The sequence below is a fragment of the Paramormyrops kingsleyae genome, chromosome 3 (assembly GCF_048594095.1).
Source record: "Paramormyrops kingsleyae isolate MSU_618 chromosome 3, PKINGS_0.4, whole genome shotgun sequence".
NCBI classification, from domain to species: domain Eukaryota; kingdom Metazoa; phylum Chordata; class Actinopteri; order Osteoglossiformes; family Mormyridae; genus Paramormyrops; species Paramormyrops kingsleyae.
Window position 1 is genome coordinate 24,900,753 of NC_132799.1, and position 18,899 is coordinate 24,919,651.

General features: G+C 47.1%; 1 protein-coding gene across 1 annotated transcript; it reads left to right on the forward strand.

Annotated features, from left to right (window-relative positions):
* The first annotated feature begins 9,090 nt into the window (after positions 1-9,090).
* On the forward strand, positions 9,091-18,899 carry LOC111858642 (calcium-activated potassium channel subunit beta-4-like). Its single transcript, XM_023840573.2, has 6 exons — positions 9,091-9,196; positions 9,411-9,528; positions 9,644-9,804; positions 9,934-10,388; positions 15,010-15,137; positions 17,331-18,899. The coding sequence occupies exons 4-6, from the start codon at positions 10,053-10,055 to the stop codon at positions 17,491-17,493; spliced, it is 627 nt and encodes a 208-aa protein (XP_023696341.1). The 5' UTR covers positions 9,091-9,196; positions 9,411-9,528; positions 9,644-9,804; positions 9,934-10,052; the 3' UTR covers positions 17,494-18,899.

Genomic DNA, 18,899 nt, shown 5'->3' on the forward strand with positions numbered 1-18,899 from the left:
TGGGGGGCGGGGGGGCTGGTGCCCTGCGCTCCTTCACTCCTTCGCTTTCCGAGACGGCAACAGAAACACGAGGTTTGAAGGGCCAGACTTGCAGCGGAACGCGGACATCCATACCCAGGTGAACGACTCGGGATTTGAGGAGAACTGAAGCATTTCATTCTGGCTGTTTTAAACGGCAGCATTTCATAGGAAAATGAAAACCAATAAAAAAAATAACGATAAACAGATCAACCTTGTATTTTCTGACCACGTTCCAGTTTCTTCTCTTTGTAATAAAGTAGAAAGGCTTCTCCTGAACGCGTGTGGAGTCTGATTTCAGGGGCCCTGGAACTAGTTTGAGCTCGTTAATGACTGGTACCCTGTCGATTTGGGTTTAGTTTGAGCCCGTTAATAACTGGTACCCTGTCAGTTTGGCACCTTGATTTTCATTTAATCTAGGAAGCGTTAGAGATTTGCTGGTATCTTTCTGTTTACCAAGAAAATTATTTGGGTTTGAGCACTCATGACAAGGTCAGTGTGTTAAACTTTTGTTTTTGGAAGCCATTTTGTTGAAGTGTGTTCAGCTGTGTTGAGTGTTGTGTTCAGTCTTGTCATTTCAGGTAAGTACTGGGGCTGAAGGATTTCCCAGTTGTTCCCTGTGGTCTCTGTCTTCACATCCCTGGCCTCCAGGGTTCACTTTTCGAACCGTGCCTCATCTTGACTTAAAGGAGGCTGGGCAGTGTGCCTGGCTGAGAAGGAAGCGGTCAGAAAGGCCAGTCCCCTGGGAACCAGTGCGGAGACGCATCAGGTATTCAGAGGAAGAACAGTCTGCTTGTGGTTGAAGGGACTGGCAAAGATCACGGGTACAATGGCGATGACATCAGTTGATGACAAGTCTGTCATGAAGAAATTCCCCCCTCAAAACAAACTTGTAAACACACTATGTAGAACACAAGCATGAAGCTGTCTTTGTAGATGATTTTGACAGGCACACACAGATGTCTATGATGAATGACTTCACAGGCGTTTCCATGACATCGAAGTTCAACTCTTCGTGCTGAATCAGAATTCAGCCGGTGTGGGAGCTGGCCAGCTCGAAGGGCAAAGGCGGTGTGCGGAGATGTCTCGGGGAAGAGCGTGGAATATGAGGTCAGTGCTTATAACCTGTAACAGTAGGTCCGCTGAGCTGAGATCAGGGGATGTTTCTTCAAACATGGCTTGACGTTTCACCCATGTATCTATTTTCAGTTTCAGGGGTTCCCTTGTTTTCAGGGCCTGAGCCTTCATGGCCGATCACTGCCGCCCAAACCCACGAACTGCAGCTGGCTGCCTTATTAATGTGACCGAAATTCTCTGCAGCCCTGGCAGTGCTCAGGGTTTCTCTGTAGATCTCACCTCTGCAGCCCTGGCAGTGCTCAGGGTTTCCCTGTAAATCTCACCTCTGCAGCCCTGGCAGTGCTCAGGGTTTCGCTGTAGATCTCACCTCTGCAGCCCTGGCAGTGCTCAGGGTTTCGCTGTAGATCTCACCTCTGCAGCCCTGGCAGTGCTCAGGATTTCTCTGTAGATCTCACCTCTGCAGCCCCGGCAGTGCTCAGGGTTTCGCTGTAGATCTCACCTCTGCAGCCCCGGCAGTGCTCAGGGTTTCTCTGTAGATCTCACCTCTGCAGCCCCGGCAGTGCTCAGGGTTTTGCTGTAGATCTCACCTCTGCAGCCCCGGCAGTGCTCAGGGTTTCTCTGTAGATCTCACCTCTGCAGCCCCGGCAGTGCTCAGGGTTTCTCTGTAGATCTCACCTCTGCAGCCCCGGCAGTGCTCAGGGTTTCGCTGTAGATCTCACCTCTGCAGCCCCGGCAGTGCTCAGGGTTTCTCTGTAGATCTCACCTCTGCAGCCCCGGCAGTGCTCAGGGTTTCTCTGTAGATCTCACCTCTGCAGCCCCGGCAGTGCTCAGGGTTTCTCTGTAGATCTCACCTCTGCAGCCCCGGCAGTGCTCAGGGTTTCTCTGTAGATCTCACCTCTGCAGCCCCGGCAGTGCTCAGGGTTTCGCTGTAGATCTCACCTCTGCAGCCCCGGCAGTGCTCAGGGTTTCTCTGTAGATCTCACCTCTGCAGCCCCGGCAGTGCTCAGGGTTTCTCTGTAGATCTCACCTCTGCAGCCCCGGCAGTGCTCAGGGTTTCTCTGTAGATCTCACCTCTGCAGCCCCGGCAGTGCTCAGGGTTTCGCTGTAGATCTCACCTCTGCAGCCCCGGCAGTGCTCAGGGTTTCTCTGTAGATCTCACCTCTGCAGCCCCGGCAGTGCTCAGGGTTTCTCTGTAGATCTCACCTCTGCAGCCCCGGCAGTGCTCAGGGTTTCTCTGTAGATCTCACCTCTGCAGCCCCGGCAGTGCTCAGGGTTTCGCTGTAGATCTCACCTCTGCAGCCCCGGCAGTTCTCAGTGTTTCGCTGTAGATCTCACCTTAGGGTGTAGTGTCCTCTAACGGTACTCTCATCCGATCCATTCAGTATTTATATCTTCCGATTCCAAGTCCAAATCCAGTCTTTTAATAAATATGTAGATATACATACACATACAGTCTGTGGCTGCATTCTCCATCTGAGTAAGCCTTGCAGTTTTCCTCCTTAGGATGTTTCTGCAAATGTCCCTTTGGATTCATTGCATTAAACGGCACTCTGTTGCTACCTCCTCACGGAGGAACGGCTCTGCAGACATTGCAGGAAGCTCTTGGGCTACTTTGAGTTTAAAAAGTTTCCACACGGCTGATACTGTACCTCGATAGTTTGTGTTTTAAGCCACATGCCTCAGACTTACTGCAGCGTGTGACGGGACCTACAATCTGCACAGCTGACGTAAACTGGGAGGAGGTGGGAATTAAATCGGGCTTTGGATCAGGTTGTGGTAGCTGATACCGATCAGTTAAAAGATGCCTGGATTGATTCTGATCATTGATATTGGCATGAGACATAACTGGATTTCTAATCAGCAGTGATAATGACTTAGTGGGACATCAAGGTAAGAGAATTAAGGTGAATTACTGTGAAGAAATGTCTTTGAATTCCAGCTGGAATAGATTTATAAACTGCACAATATTTTCTCTTAGGTGCCTAAATACTTTTGTTAGATCATTTTTCATTTTCAGACCGAACGCTTGGTGTATGGGCAGATTCTCAGGCCAAGCGCTGGCTTGACTCCTGTTTTCTTTATGTGATGCTGGAGAACAGGCGACCTCGTGAATAGAGAGGTCACGTTTCCTTCTGCGGGACCACCACCCATGTCGCCGCATCTTCAGCAGGGGTCCACCAGCGCTTAGAGGTGTCTGGACCCCAGCCACGGAAGGTATTACTTTGTCCATGTCTTCTTCCCCTCATTATTCACCATATGTAGTGACCAACCCAGAATTCAGCCATGTGGTTATTAAGTAATTCATTCAGTGAGGTGAGCTTATCAAAACACACTATATATTCTGAAATGTTATGCTGAATATATCTCGCTCTCAATAAATGACTCATTATGGGTTGCGCCAATCAAAGCAGACCGTTGATGCACAACGGCTGATATATGTTGGTCTGCGTCTTAGATGACAGCCTCCTCGGTCGCTCGCTGACTGCGGTTTTTCCACTAGATGGTGTCTGAGTGTCGCTCACATCTCTGGGTCCGCACTCTGGCATCTTGAGAAAAACGGTGGAAATGATTGGTCTAAACTGAAGCTTTATTAAGGTTTTCTTTTAGTTGTTTTCTGTTTTGATTTATGAACAGTAGGAACTAATTTGAAACCGTGTCTGAAGCTTGCAGCTCTTATTTATTTTGTTTATTTTCAGGGTCGCCAGCTCGCGCTTTCTGACTCTCACGCATCTGGCCTGACGCTCGCGCTTTCTGACTCGCACATCTGGCCTGACGCTCGCGCTTTCTGACTCGCACATCTGGCCTGACGCTCGCGCTTTCTGACTCGCACATCTGGCCTGACGCTCGTTCTTTCTGACTCTCACGCATCTGGCCTGACGCTCGCGCTTTCTGACTCTCACGCATCTGGCCTGACGCTCGCGCTTTCTGACTCTCACGCATCTGGCCTGACGCTCGCGCTTTCTGACTCTCACGCATCTGGCCTGACGCTCGCGCTTTCTGACTCTCACGCATCTGGCCTGACGCTCGCGCTTTCTGACTCTCACGCATCTGGCCTGACGCTCGCGCTTTCTGACTCTCACGCATCTGGCCTGACGCTCGCGCTTTCTGACTCTAACACTCATACAAGAAATCTTATGGGAAATCAATATTATTATGCAAATCTGGAAAATCATCTGGATATGCAGTAAATCATGCAATGCGCCCTGGATGGGAGAATTGTAGGTTGTGCAGAATAAAGATGGATCCCTGCGTCTGGCTGGCCCGGTTCGGTAGCGTGTGACCGGCCCGGACGTGTTAGATGCAGCCCTGACCTCGGATAATGATAAGGAGCCGCCCGCCTCCCGCGGTCATCAAATGCCGTGACATTATTTGAGCGTGGGCTCCAGTGTCAGCGGCCGGCGGATCTTATGCTGGAGTCAAAGGCTGCTTCTAAAGGTCACTCAGGTGAGTCATTCTGCAGGCTCCATTTCTGCAGCCATGGAGAGCGTGAGATTCTGCTGGGCCACCTGACTCGCAATTCGCCATTTCCCAGCTTTCACTGTGCTTGTCATCCACTTGTTAGTGTGACTTTAAATCCTCCATTAAATGTATTTGTGGCACATCTGCATACTTTGATCCAAATTTAGTTCTTGAGTCCCTAAAATGGTATGACAGGTTCTGAGGGCTGATATGGGCTTTTCGGTAACATTATATTCTATTATTGGTGTGATTTCAGTATCGATTATATTACACTGCAGAAGCACCTTAAACCTAAGTAATGTAATGTAAATCCAAATATATGGTTTTTGCAAACTTGGCATTACATTTTATAAGCTTGCAGAATGAAGGTTATCTACATCTATCTTGTACACAAATAATTTAGATTTGTTATTCTTTTTAAATTGATGGTGTGCAGCTCAGTGGGTGATGGATCTCTCTCCAAGTCCAGAAGGTACTGGGGTGGTAAGTGGTTGATTGGTCACATCACCTTTTTGGACGTTGAGTAAGACCCTTTATCCCAAGGGGCTCTAGATGTCAGCTGATCCAATGCTCTAACGCCAAAATTTGAGAGAATAAAAACCTAAAGTCTTGATGAATGAAGTACGCCTGTTTTGCAGTAGAGCTGAGCACTCATTTGTTCAGGATGAGGTTTTTCATACGTGGTGTGGATGGGTTGCATACTAACCCTTCTCACAGTAAAGCTGTCTGAACGAGCAATAGCACTAAAATTTAGCTTAATAGCGAATTTCAGATTGTACTGTTTTCATAAATCCCTTCAGCTTTTGTCACAGCCTCTCCTGGGGGCTCTCGGACTCTTCTCCGCGTTTAGAAACAATGGTTACATATATTTCCCATTCATTGGGCATCTGCTCTCCTTTCGACTTGTCTTTGTCTCCATAGTAATAAGCTTGGGAAAAGGCAAGCTTTTACGATTAGATAAAACGAAAAGAATCGGGGAAACACGGGTGGTCTGTGTTATATATATATATATATATATATATATAACCAGATCATTTCAAAAGATGAATGGTAAGAATGGGCCGGAATTTAGTTTTTAAGTGATGTAATTGTTGTTATAGTAGTAACTGCCATCATTAGGAGACCGACAGCTGACGCCCAGGTTAGTGTCTGGATGCTCCGATCCACCGGTCATTTGCTACCAGTGCAGTAGCCTCGTCTCTCCAGTAGAGGGTCTGATGCACTGTGTCTTAGGGGGGAGTTTGGGGTTGAAGGACATATCAGTTGTCATGTGTTATTCCAGTTTTGGCCCTTTTTCATATCAACACACTAAGTTTCTCCCCCCCCCCCTATAAATTATCCAGAACTGAGATCCATTTATTTGGCTGATGCTCTTGCCCAAAGCAACATCTGAATGAGGAAAGTGGGGGCCCTGAGGCAGGGGGGCCGTGGTATGATGGTGATTCATACAAAACACAATGCAGAAATAAAATGTCACACCTGCTATACTGAAAATTCATAAACTGTTGATTGTGTTGTAAATAATGCATAGGGGTTTTTTTTTTCTTTGGGGGAACTCAGCTCTTTATAGGGGCCCCTGAACACGAGGAATGATGTATACATTCAGCAGACATTAGATCTATACATCCATGTAGGTCTGCAATTTTTACTATGGTTGACCCCCCCAAGTAACATTTTGTCAGGGGGGTCAAATTCTAGCTGTGCCCCTGGACAGCACAATCGGGTTGTATTTACATTACTATGGATTCAGTCCAAAACAGCATGTCATGCATACTTAATTGTTTACAATTTCCAGTGTGGGTCGGTAGGTCCGCATTGTGATCTTTTCACTATTTAGGCTTGATAATTTTCCATGGAGCAGAAAATGTGCTCGACAGCTTGCAGCCACATTGTCAGAAAAACCAAAAAAAAAAGTGTACCAGTTTCTACCTCTGCTCGTCACTGGGGCTCTACCCCCAAATGCCTGCCAGTTGTACCCTTCAGCTGCACCTAGTATATTATAAGGTACAGAAACTGACTTTCAGAAACATCCCCAAGGCACAAATAACATTAACATTCAACCAATGGTACAAACATGTTCACCACAGTGCATTTCTGTACCTTAAAAGGTACCATTACCTACCTTTAGAGCAGGGGTGGGGAACCTGTTCCATGGAGGGCCGGTGTGGGTTTATGGGATGGCCTCTCATGTTGTTTGACACAACACTTACCATGGTCTAGACAGTCCCCATGGATGCCCTTCTAGTGGAGAGAATGTGATGCAGTGCCCTGGGCCGTGCCCTTACCATGGTCTAGACAGTCCCCATGGATGCCCTTCTTATAGAGAGAATGTGATGCAGTGCCCTGGGCCGTGCCCTTACCATGATCTAGACAGTCCCCATGGATGCCCTTCTAGTGGAGAGAATGTGATGCCGTGCCCTGGGCCGTGCCCTTACCATAGTCTAGACAGTCCCCATGGATGCCCTTCTTGTGGAGAGAATGTGATGCAGTGCCCTGGGCCGTGCCCTTACCATGGTCTAGACAGTCCCTATGGATGCCCTTCTAGTGGAGAGAATGTGATGCAGTGCCCTGGGCCGTGCCCTTACCATGGTCTAGACAGTCCCCATGGATGCCCTTCTAGTGGAGAGAATGTGATGCCGTGCCCTGGGCCGTGCCCTTACCATGGTCTAGACAGTCCCCATGGATGCCCTTCTAGTGGAGAGAATGTGATGCAGTGCCCTGGGCCGTGCCCTTACCATGGTCTAGACAGTCCCCATGGATGCCCTTCTTGTGGCGAGAATGTGATGCAGTGCCCTGGGCCGTGCCCTTACCATGGTCTAGACAGTCCCCATGGATGCCCTTCTTGTGGCGAGAATGTGATGCAGTGCCCTGGGCCGTGCCCTTACCATGGTCTAGACAGTCCCCATGGATGCCCTTCTAGTGGAGAGAATGTGATGCAGTGCCCTTACCATGGTCTAGACAGTCCCCATGGATGCCCTTCTAGTGGAGAGAATGTGATGCAGTGCCCTTACCATGGTCTAGACAGTCCCCATGGATGCCCTTCTAGTGGAGAGAATGTGATGCAGTGCCCTGGGCCGTGCCCTTACCATGGTCTAGACAGTCCCCATGGATGCCCTTCTAGTGGAGAGAATGTGATGCCGTGCTCTGGGCCGTGCCCTTACCATGGAAAAATCTCTCAGATGGCTGCCCTTCCAGTGAAGAAAATGACATGTAGTTTCTTATACTTGCAAGAGATGTAGATGATGCAAAACTTACCTTCTAGAAAATGTGACATCTGGGTTGTAGTTGACAAAACAGTTGAATAATCTTAATCAGGGATGAAGACTACTTCACTATATACACTCACCTAAAGGATTATTAGGAACACCATACTAATACGGTGTTTGACCCCCTTTCGCCTTCAGAACTGCCTTAATTCTATGTGGCATTGATTCAACAAGGTGCTGAAAGCATTCTTTAGAAATGTTGGCCCATATTGATAGGATAGCATCTTGCAGTTGATGGAGATTTGTGGGATGCACATCCAGGGCACGAAGCTCCCGTTCCACCACATCCCAAAGATGCTCTATTGGGTTGAGATCTGGTGACTGTGGGGGCCATTTTAGTACAGTGAACTCACTGTCATGTTCAAGAAACCAATTTGAAATGATTCGAGCTTTGTGACATGGTGCATTATCCTGCTGGAGGTAGCCATCAGAGGATGGGTACATGGTGGTCATAAAGGGATGGACATGGTCAGAAACAATGCTCAGGTAGGCCGTGGCATTTAAACGATGCCCAATTGGCACTGAGGGGCCTAAAGTGTGCCAAGAAAACATCCCCCACACCATTACACCACCACCACCAGCCTGCACAGTGGTAACAAGGCATGATGGATCCATGTTCTCATTCTGTTTACGCCAAATTCTGACTCTACCATTTGAATGTCTCAACAGAAATTGACTCATCAGACCAGGCAACATTTTTCCAGTCTTCAACTGTCCAATTTTGGTGAGCTCTTGCAAATTGTAGCCTCTTTTTCCTATTTGTAGTGGAGATGAGTGGTACCCGGTGGGGTCTTCTGCTGTTGTAGCCCATCCGCCTCAAGGTTGTGCGTGTTGTGGCTTCACAAATGCTTTGCTGCATACCTCGGTTGTAACGAGTGGTTATTTCAGTCAAAGTTGCTCTTCTATCAGCTTGAATCAGTCGGCCCATTCTCCTCTGACCTCTAGCATCAACAAGGCATTTTCGCCCACAGGACTGCCGCATACTGGATGTTTTTCCCTTTGCACACCATTCTTTGTAAACCATAGAAAAGGTTGTGTGTGAAAATCCCAGTAACTGAACAGATTGTGAAATACTCAGACCGGCCCGTCTGGCACCAACAACCATGCCACGCTCAAAATTGTTTAATTTTCCCATTCTGACATACAGTTTGGAGTTCAGGAGATTGTCTTGACCAGGACCACACCCCTAAATGCATTGAAGCAACTGCCATGTGATTGGTTGATTAGATAATTGCATTAATGAGAAATTGAACAGGTGTTCCTAATAATCCTTTAGGTGAGTGTATAATGTACCATTCTACTAGGTGGAAACTGGAAAATGACAAGAACCACACAGCCTGGGATGGAGAGAAACCTGTCAAATCTCCCTTGAAATTGTAAGGTTCTCAAATTTCAAAACTCCTGTCTGATAACAGGATCTTCTTACGCATTGACTAATAGTTTGCTGTGTGAACTAAATAACCTATAGTTTTAACATAATCATATCAAAACGCGGGTTAACATAAGTGCACGATCCGGCGATAACTCCTGCTTTTCGCGCATAACTTTATCGGGCGTTTCTTTCTTTCACTCTTGGTGATTCATTTCCAGCTGCTACACTCGGCACGGTCAGTTTAGGAGACCGGGAGCGGAGGTTTGCGCTGTGGGACGCCTGCGCGGACATACCGCATCAGGCAGCGCATCGGCAGATCGATTAGACGCGCAGCAGGTAACCGAATTAAATTAAAAGTAAACATCTGCCGTCCGGGACGCAACGGGCAGTTTTCATACGGTGACATTTCATTCTGGTGTAACGCCCTTCTGTTTTGCTCTCTCTCTCTTAGTTTATATTTTCTTTAAAAAATATATAAATGGTTTCTTTCTGAGCTGCCGATGTAAGCGCTTTCCACAAGGAGCAGTCCCCGTCCGCCTGCACATGGCACCGCGCCCCGCGTCATCTGACATCCAACCTGGAGCCGGGCTTGGTTCCTTCTGCTGTTCCTGCGTAAGAAGCTTAACCATAACCAGATAACATCCCGCCTTTATGGATGGACTGATGTGGTCACTCAGGAAAAAAGCCACGTAAGAGGGGAGGGGTGAAACCAGCTTAATTTTTCTCCACCTTTTCCACAAGAAATCAAGAGGGAACTGGAGTTTGTCTGGCAGAAGTTGGGGGAAGAGGCGCTACCCCTGCGTAGGTCATCTCCCACATTTGCGTTTGAATGCACCTGACCGCCACATGGACGAGGACTGATGGCAAAAAACAGGGTGTCGCATGAGTACACAGACGCGGAGGATAAGAGCATCCGGCTCGGCGTGGTCCTCATCGCGTCCGGCGTCCTTTCTTTCTTCATCGTGCTCTTCTGCTGGCTGAACCCCATCCTCCAAAGCATGCAGAGCACGCCGGTAAACTGCACGGTGGTGTCAGTCAAGCGGCCGGGCGAGATGTTTGAGTGCGTCTTCACATGCGGGCCGGATTGCCGGGGCACGGCGCTGTACCCCTGCCTGCAAATCTTCGTCAATAACTCGCAGTCCGACTCGGTGGCGTTGCTGCATTACGATGAGCAGCAGCTGCTGGCCAACCCCAAGGTGAGCGCCTGTCTGGAAGCCTTCTGGCATTTTATGCAACCCTAGCATAACTTCAGCTGCTTTTACTAACCTCTGGCTATTCTTTACTCAAACAAGGCAAAACCAAAGCAAAGTGGGTTCTGTTTAACCCCAATATTTTTGGCACAATTTTTTTGTGTTATTTTATGTTGTTACAAATTTTAAAAAGTCCGTCAAAACTAACTTCTGTATTTAACTATTTTTTAATGTAAAGAAAAGAAAAAAGATATTCACTTTTTAGATTTGACTGAATGAGTTTAGTGCACTTCTGACAACTACATCAAGGTATGAGATTTTAGTTATTTTCGTCAATAAGTTTTCATTTTGTGTAACATCACATGGTTAATAATTACGAAGTTTGTTTTAACGGATTGTTTTAAAAGAGATTTAAATTCACGTTTTAGCCTTTTGTGCAGTTGCTGCTTTTATCTTGCTTTGCGTATGATTAAACGGAAGTTTGTACAAAATTCAGGCTGAACAGCTTTATAAAGGTATAACTTCCGTGCTTTGTGGGCTACATACATAAACGCTGCTGATGACGATGTCGTTGTTGATGACGCCATTGCTGATATTGGCGGTGATGTCGCTGAAGTTGTTGGTAATGCTATTAGCGATGTTAATGTTGCTGATGATCCTGATGATGGGGATATTGGTGATGTGGATGTTGTTGGCGGTGATATTGATGATGGGGATATTGGTGATGTTGATGGTGTTGGTGGTGATATTGATGATGATGATGGTGGCTACAGATTGAGGATACCCATCATGCACACACCCCCCATTGAGACAGATAATGTGTCCTTGTCACATTGTGTCACACCACAGGTACGCGCAGCGCCATGGTAACTAACTTTTTTTTCAGACTTAACAAGGTTCTCTATTTTTACCCTGCTTCTATGGCAACATTCGGCTTGGTGCTGAAGGCTAAACACTCAGATGTTCCTTGCAGACAGGTTAACACTCTGATGTACCCGGCGGACGGCCTAATGCTCCGGTGTACCCGGCGGACGGCCTAACGCTCCGGTGTACCCGGCGGACGGCCTAACGCTCCGGTGTACCCGGCGGACGGCCTAACGCTCCGATTTACCTTCACTTAGATTGTACTGGACCCCCCCCCCTCCTAATATTATGTGCTAATAAATTATTTTGGGGGCTTGTTCATAATATCAGAATAAATACATTTAATATATTTAGCAAAAACATTAACTCATGTATTTATACAACAACAACACGACTACTAAATAATAATAATGTATTTTAAAGTAATCAATATAATTATAGGGACCAAATGTTCGTTATTTTGATGTTGTGGGGACCATTTTTCAGGTCCCAACAAAGATCTGTGTATGCAATCAAAAAAGTAAAAATGTAAAATAGTAAAAAAAAAAAAAAAAAGTCTCATAGTTTGTTTGGTTACTGATGGTTAAGGTTAGGGCTGGGTAGAGGTTAAGGTCGTCATACTGGGGTTAGAGTTTTCCCATAGAAATGAATGGAGAGTCCCCACAAAGATATAATTACAAACCTGTGTGAGTGTGCCCTGTGTGCCCCATTGCTTCCTGGATTGGCTCTGGACCCCCCACGATCCTGCATAGGATAAGTGGGTACAGAAAATGAATGGATGGACGATAATAACAATAATGTCTCCACTGAAAGAATACATTAAATGTTCATAAATCTGACGGCATATTTCATTTCAGTGTAAAAGTATGATGTCGCTGGACCATCAGAGATTCTGCTTCTAGAGGCACTGAATGATTTCTTTGTTTAAATGCGTAAAACCTAAACCCAGAAACCAGACGGTTGTTCCCAAGGACTGTCCTCCGTAGTGAGAAGCCAGATCTGGAAAATCATCTGGATATGCAGTAAATCATGCAGTGCGCCCTGGATGGGAGAATTGTAGGTTGTGCAGAATAAAGATGGATCCCTGCGTCTGGCTGGCCCGGTTCGGTAGCGTGTGACCGGCCCGGACCTGTTAGATGCAGCCCTGACCTCGGATAATGATAAGGAGCCGCCCGCCTCCCGCGGTCATCAAATGCCGTGACATTATTTGAGCGTGGGCTCCAGTGTCAGCGGCCGGCGGATCTTATGCTGGAGTCAAAGGCTGCTTCTAAAGGTCACTCAGGTGAGTCATTCTGCAGGCTCCATTTCCGCAGCCATGGAGAGCGTGAGATGCTGCTGGGCCGCCTGACTCGCACTCCGCCATTTCCCAGTTTATCACAATAAATGTTGCAGAATTTTTGTGCATTATTCAAACATTCTTGTTACTAGCTGTCTGTTCTCTGCATTAAGGTGCATTTGTCTTGTTCTTTGTCATTTGTTAAGGACTGTGGCCTCCTGGTCTCTCTTCTAGCTCTCCTTGTCTCCATAGTAATAAACTGAAGTGGAATCGAGCTCTTTTGTTTGGATGAAGCGATCAGAAGGGGGGCTTCTGGGTGGTCTGTGTTTATGTTGGTTAAAGTCCAGGTAAAACACCCAGACCTGAGTCGTATGAGCAGAAAAAAATGTAAATGTGAATAATACGTCCCATGATGTTGCTGGTCATTATTTTATTTTCTTTAACATTTTAAGGAAGCCTGCTGTCTTTAGGGTTTTTTTTTTCAGCAGAATTTTCTCCATAAAATAATAATAGTATTGTATTAAAACCTTTTCAGTTAAAATCTTTTCATGGGGGCATGAGGGGGCAAGATTTAAATTTAGTCTTGAGCCAGCATCTTTAATTAGATCAGTAAGAACTCAAGACGGTGATTTTCAGAATGAAGGGGGTGTCAGCGGAAGCCTTGCCTCTTTTTCACACATCCCCGCTTGTCGAAAGGTCTCGGGGGAGCCGGCAATGAGTGTGAAGGATCATTTTCAAAGCCCAGCTTCGCCGAATCCAGGGCCAGCCTGCATTCTGGTCCTGTCGAAGAGATAAGGGAGGCCAGATTAGACGGGGGGGGAGAGAGGTCTTCAGACCATCAACACTGGCAACTAATCCTGAAAGCCACATGACAAGAGAGATATCGGCGATTTCTAGATCACCTTTGCATTTGTAGGTCAGACATTTCACATGTCACATGGGTTTGTCAGCTTGCCTAGTATGAGTTCAGTGAATATTTACATATGTTTTCTGAAATCGTGCCATCCGCGTATATATTTTATGTAAACATTTTTATGGTGCAGCACTAGACATCTGTCCGTCCGTGTAGAATTAAGTCATTTTTCTGTTGAAGAGACAGTGCCAGAAGAAGTCAGTAGATGACCATCATAGAAAATGCCCTAAGTCCCCTTTAGCCTCATGGAGGTCTTCTGTCTTAAGTTACTTCCTTGCTGTTTGATTAACAAGCTTCAAAAGTAAATTTGAATCTTGGCTTTTTGAGGGTTTTGTGAAATCTTTAGTGGATGTTGGTGCTATTCTCTCAGAGGATAAAGTCAAAGTCTTGGTTTGAGATGCAAGCAAGGGGGTGGATTTGTGTTTTTGCGGCTGGACCATGTAGGTGAAATATTTGGCAGCTTGATTTATGTTTTATACTAGTAGTTTTAACATGGATCCTTAGGCATGAGCCTGACAAAGTCTCACCTAGTGGGGGGTTTATTTTTAGTGGAGCTGAAATTTGGCACGACAGCATCAGAGATGTTTACAAAGTCCTTCTCCTGATTGTTTTATTTTTTTGTGAGTTTTCCTGCTGTCCTTTTTGCTTTCTTGGTTAAAAATATAGAGATCCGAATAATTTTTGTTTTTTTAATTTATATTTCAGAATCTTTTTTCAATTTGATCTCTTAAAACTTTTCTCTTTTAAACATTACGTTGGTTTTTCATTGCTATTTCAGAATAACTCTTTTAACTCTGTTACCTTCCCTATTGCTTTGGTATAGTTTTGATTTGGGGGCGGGGGGGTGTCTGACTGTCAAGTTCGATCGCGGTAGTGAATCGTTGTTTGTTGACCATGCGCCACTAATCCACATAGTGACAAGATAAAGGGGATGTGAGGCTTTGACTGAAGCGGGCAGGATTAATCCTGTTCTTTATGAACAGGTCAGAGCTGGAGATGAACACAAAGTCTGGGACACTGGCCACTTATGAGACGACATGGGAAACGGGATCAGTGAGAGAGGAGCTTTGCATGGAAAAGGCGCCCAGTGCGCAGATCTGAGCGGATATGGCTCCACCGCCCCTGATGAGCCAGCCCGGTTCCGAAGCCCGAGGGTCTGGGGGGTGGAGGGGGAGCCGGTCCGGTTCCGAAGCCCGAGGTTCTGGGGGGTGGAGGGGGAGCCGGCTGGGTTTCCGAAGCCCGAGGTTCTGGGGGGTGGAGGGGGTGCCGGCCCGGTTCCGAAGCCCGAGGGTATGGGGGGTGGAGGGGGAGCCGGCCCGGTTCCGAAACCCGAGGTTCTGGGGGGTGGAGGGGGAGCCGGCCGGGTTACGAAGCCCGAGGTTCTGGGGGGTGGAGGGGGAGCCGGTCCGGTCTGGGAGGTGTCAGGTAGAGATTGTAAACGAACCGCTTTAAGAAGCATGGAAAGTATCGAAACCACAATATATCATTATATAACCATAAAGCTGTGTAATTCTAAATAGGGTGTTTCCTGTGAGGATGTAATGATTAAACTTGTGTAAACTATTTTGGACTAGTGCTCCTACATTCCTCCCTGTGAGAGAGACGACCAGAAGAACAGCGAGAAGGTCCTTCTCTGGCAGGATTACTGGACTAAGGAAGTCCGATCCCGTGTCTTCACCTGCTTCTTCAATCAGCAGAGGAGGTAAAGCCTTCTGTTTGGACTCAGAACTGGTACTGTTTGGTGACAGAGCGTGTGATTCAGCAAGGCTGTGCTCAGGCTCCGGCAGCAAAGTGTCCGTTTGCACTTCACACTGAGCCCCGCAAACAGCCGTCACCCGATTCCGGTGTTTCAGCCTCTTGCGAGCCCAACGCTATCGGGCCGTCCTCCTGGCAGCCGAGTCCTGTGTGGTTCTGTGCCTGTGGTCGGCCAAGTGACCGGCTTCATTCACATCTTTGCTCTTCCCCTCCTTCCCTGGGACACGCATTAAGAACTGGCTGTGATGTTGTCCTGTTACCAGTTTTACCATTGACTGGGATATTTGAACCGCTATGCAAAGTTAACCCACAACTGGGTCCGTGTCCTTCAGCATTGCCTTTATGGTGGCATTAGGCAGGTGGCCGCACCTCACTTGCCCCCCCCCCCCCCCCCCACCACACCACGACAACGACGCCTCTGACTGCTCGTTGCTTGAATTTCTCCACCAGACGTTCCCCGGAGAGTTTCCCCTCAATCGTTAACCTTCCTCATCATCATCATTAACTGAAGATTGTTTTCACCAAAGCAGTTCAGGTGGATTCCAGTCCTCCCCATTTATCCCCAACTGGATTGTTTCTGAATTTATTGCAGCACAGCTGGTTCCCCATTAAGGGCACAGTTCTCTGTTTCGGGATCTTGCCGCAACGTCCGGTGACCATGGGGTGTGATGGGGTGTGCTCGTGATGCTGTAGCACCCCAGGGAATGGTGTGTATCACTCTGAGTGCTTCAGGGTCCCCTTGGTGTGCCCGTGTATTGGGTTCGTCCATCTCTGTGGTCACTTTGACGGCCACTTTCTAAGTTCTAAGTTTCCCATTCTCTACCTGGATCGATTGTTTTGTGCATTAGAGCATTAGAAGATTAAAGTTGCGACACTGGAGAACATTAAATCACCATAGAAACTGCTTAATTCAGGATACTTGGATGTACTTTTGTGTGCATATGTGACATTTTTTGTCTATTATTTCAAAATCAGTGGTATGATTTTTGATTGGTGATTTTCTTACCCCCACTCAGCCCGCTACCGTGATTTATCTTCTAGGTTAGAATATTTACCGATGTGTCTGCAGGCTGAACGCGGTGAAGTTTGGTGCAGCTTTTCTGCCAGACTGCTCCCCCCAGTGAAGGAACCGGCAGTCAGATCCTCTAAACAAATATAACGAGAGAAAGATCAACGCTGGATTGCATCGGCAATCAGTCATTACTTTTAAAGACCAGTGATGTTCTGTCTTCACCTGGCAGATTATCTTGAAATCAGGCTTAAAGTAAGATTAATAGAATAAGATGCTGAGATTACCTGTTAAAATGTCGCTACCAACATTTTTCCTAGTGGTCAACTGCCTCATTACTCCGAAATGAACTCTTATAGGGAAATGAAGGGAGGTGTTTTTAATCCAGTGTGTAGCGCTAAGAGTTAAATATCACGTTTACAGCCTTCTGATTCCACACCGGCTTATAGAGACCCCTTAGGGTCTGTCTGATTGGCTGCTATCTTGCTGTCATGGAGACTAGATCCTGCTGTGAGAAAATACTCTGCTAATTCACACCGCCGGGGGGATTCGCCCGCTCTGCTCCAAGCCCATTATTTTGTCCAGTACCCTTGTGGTGCTAAATAACGCTCACTCCTTCCCCCAGCGTGTGGTCGGCAGAGGAACGTCTCCGCTGTGAGGTGATGTGAGGCAGGGGGGAGCTCTCCTCCTTTGTGAACACCTCCCTCTCTCAGCTTAATCAACGTCCTGTCCTTATTCCACTTAAACCACCCTGCTGGACACAGTCACTAGATGGGGGGGGGGGGGGAATTGTGACGTTTTGAGTGGGGACCCAGAAACAGCCCCTTCTAAAGGGCCAGAGGACCACGGCAGCTTCCTGTGCTGAAACTCGTTACTCATCCCCCCGGGTCTCCCTCACCCGGTCTCAGTCGTCCCAAAGGGCCTCTTTCAGACCAGGGCACACTGCTTCCCGCCACACAGGCAGTAGCCAGCCCACTCCAGCCAGGAGTCCCAGGCTCAAACTATAGTGTCTCTACGATGTTTAATGTCACCCTGTTGGTTTGGATTTATGTTCTTCTAAATGTTTTTCTGGAATGAAGTTTGGATCCTTTTTCACGTAGCCTCTCGTTTTTTGTGCTTTGCGCTCTGCAGGCCGAATGACGTGGTTTGGAAACAGGCCCAGAACGCGAGTGTGGTGATGCACTGCGTCCTCTGGCCGCTGCTCTGCCTGCTGATGGGGGCGCTCGTCGTCCTCCTCACTATCTGCACCCACATCCTGGCTGAACGCGCAGAGGCCATCCAGAAGCTCTCCTAGGATCCCACAGGAAGATCAGCACATGCTACAAGCTCCTGATCCAGAGACCGTTATGTAGATCTCCATCTGCTGATGGGTGGCGGCTCTCAGATGTCCCCTAACAGCAATGGTGGCCGCCTTCGAGACATGAATGTGTTTCTTCATCTGCTACGTACATTTTTTTTTTTTTTTTCCTAATCTGCTGTATTTTGGCTCCGCATGAGAATGGAGTCATCTTGTGGATTGTTGTATTATGTGGTAATATGTAAAAACTTCTGCTGAGGGCGAACACCATTTTGTGGGATATCCGTCAGGGCGGCATTCCCGATATGACTGGACCGATTCACCATCCCAGACTGACGTCAGGTCAGAGCTGCACACCATACAGAGATACGGACGGCGCTGTGGCCTGCATACCCACTACCAGGTTATTTTATTTTAACCACATGACCCTAAATGAATCAGATGCCTGTGCTTCTCCCATGTGTGGTCCCAGCTACAGCGGGTTGTATTTTACCATGGGCTTCCCTGGCCCGTCATGCTTGTACTCTAGAACACATGCACAGTGAAATCTAAGTACGTTTTAGAACACATGCACAGTGTAATCTATGTACGTTTTAGAACACATGCACAGTGTAATCTATGTACGTTTTAGAACACATGCACAGTGTAATCTATGTACGTTTTAGAACACATGTACAGTCTATAGTATTCATGCTCTAGGATATACACAAGTCCTTCACCAAGATCTGTATATTCTAGAAGACTTGGTTGTATGTTCTAGCACTTGGCTGATCTGTTACTTTTCACTCTCTACACGTTTCTTTGTTTTTTATATTTGACAGCATATTTTGAGCCGCCTCTTTTTCACCATTCTTTGCTAAACTTTTAGTTGTTTGTTTTTCCTTGTTAAATTTGATATATACGATTAAATATGAGATTAACAGGTAGCTGGCTCACTAACAAAGGCACAAATCATAGAAAGGCTTCTTGGTTCTGTACGCCAGCTCATTCACTGGCAGGCTGAGTCCAGCTCCCCAGCTGCACCTTGCCCTTATGACGGGGGTGTTATGGTGTGGGGGGGGGGGTATGGGTGTTCTGACTTTCCCAGTGGCCTGCTTCTGAAGTCTGCTGTTGTACAGGAATGTAGCAGGTGACCCATGTGAAGCTGAGGCATCTCTCACACCTAACTGGGCTGATTTGCTGGTCCCACACTATAGACGTCACGCAGCACAGACAATCGGGGCTTGGTGGTCTCGCTTCACCATGCTCCTACCTCTCGGTGCAGACTGTAAAGCTGATGCCATCAACCAGAATGTCACTGAGTCTGCACTGATCTGTCAGGTGAACCAGATTCAACAAGCCAGTGTGTAACTTTTAATCAATAGTGCCTATTAAACATGTTTATTAAAGTTAATATTAATATT

Excerpts from the sequence above, each read along its gene's own strand:
- LOC111858642 (XM_023840573.2), top strand. The coding sequence starts at position 10,053 with ATGGCAAAAAACAGGGTGTCGCATGAGTACACAGACGCGGAGGATAAG. Across the intron at positions 10,389-15,009 it reads AGCTGCTGGCCAACCCCAAG|TGCTCCTACATTCCTCCCTG; the intron begins GTGAGCGCCTGT and ends ATTTTGGACTAG. Across the intron at positions 15,138-17,330 it reads TTCTTCAATCAGCAGAGGAG|GCCGAATGACGTGGTTTGGA; the intron begins GTAAAGCCTTCT and ends TGCGCTCTGCAG.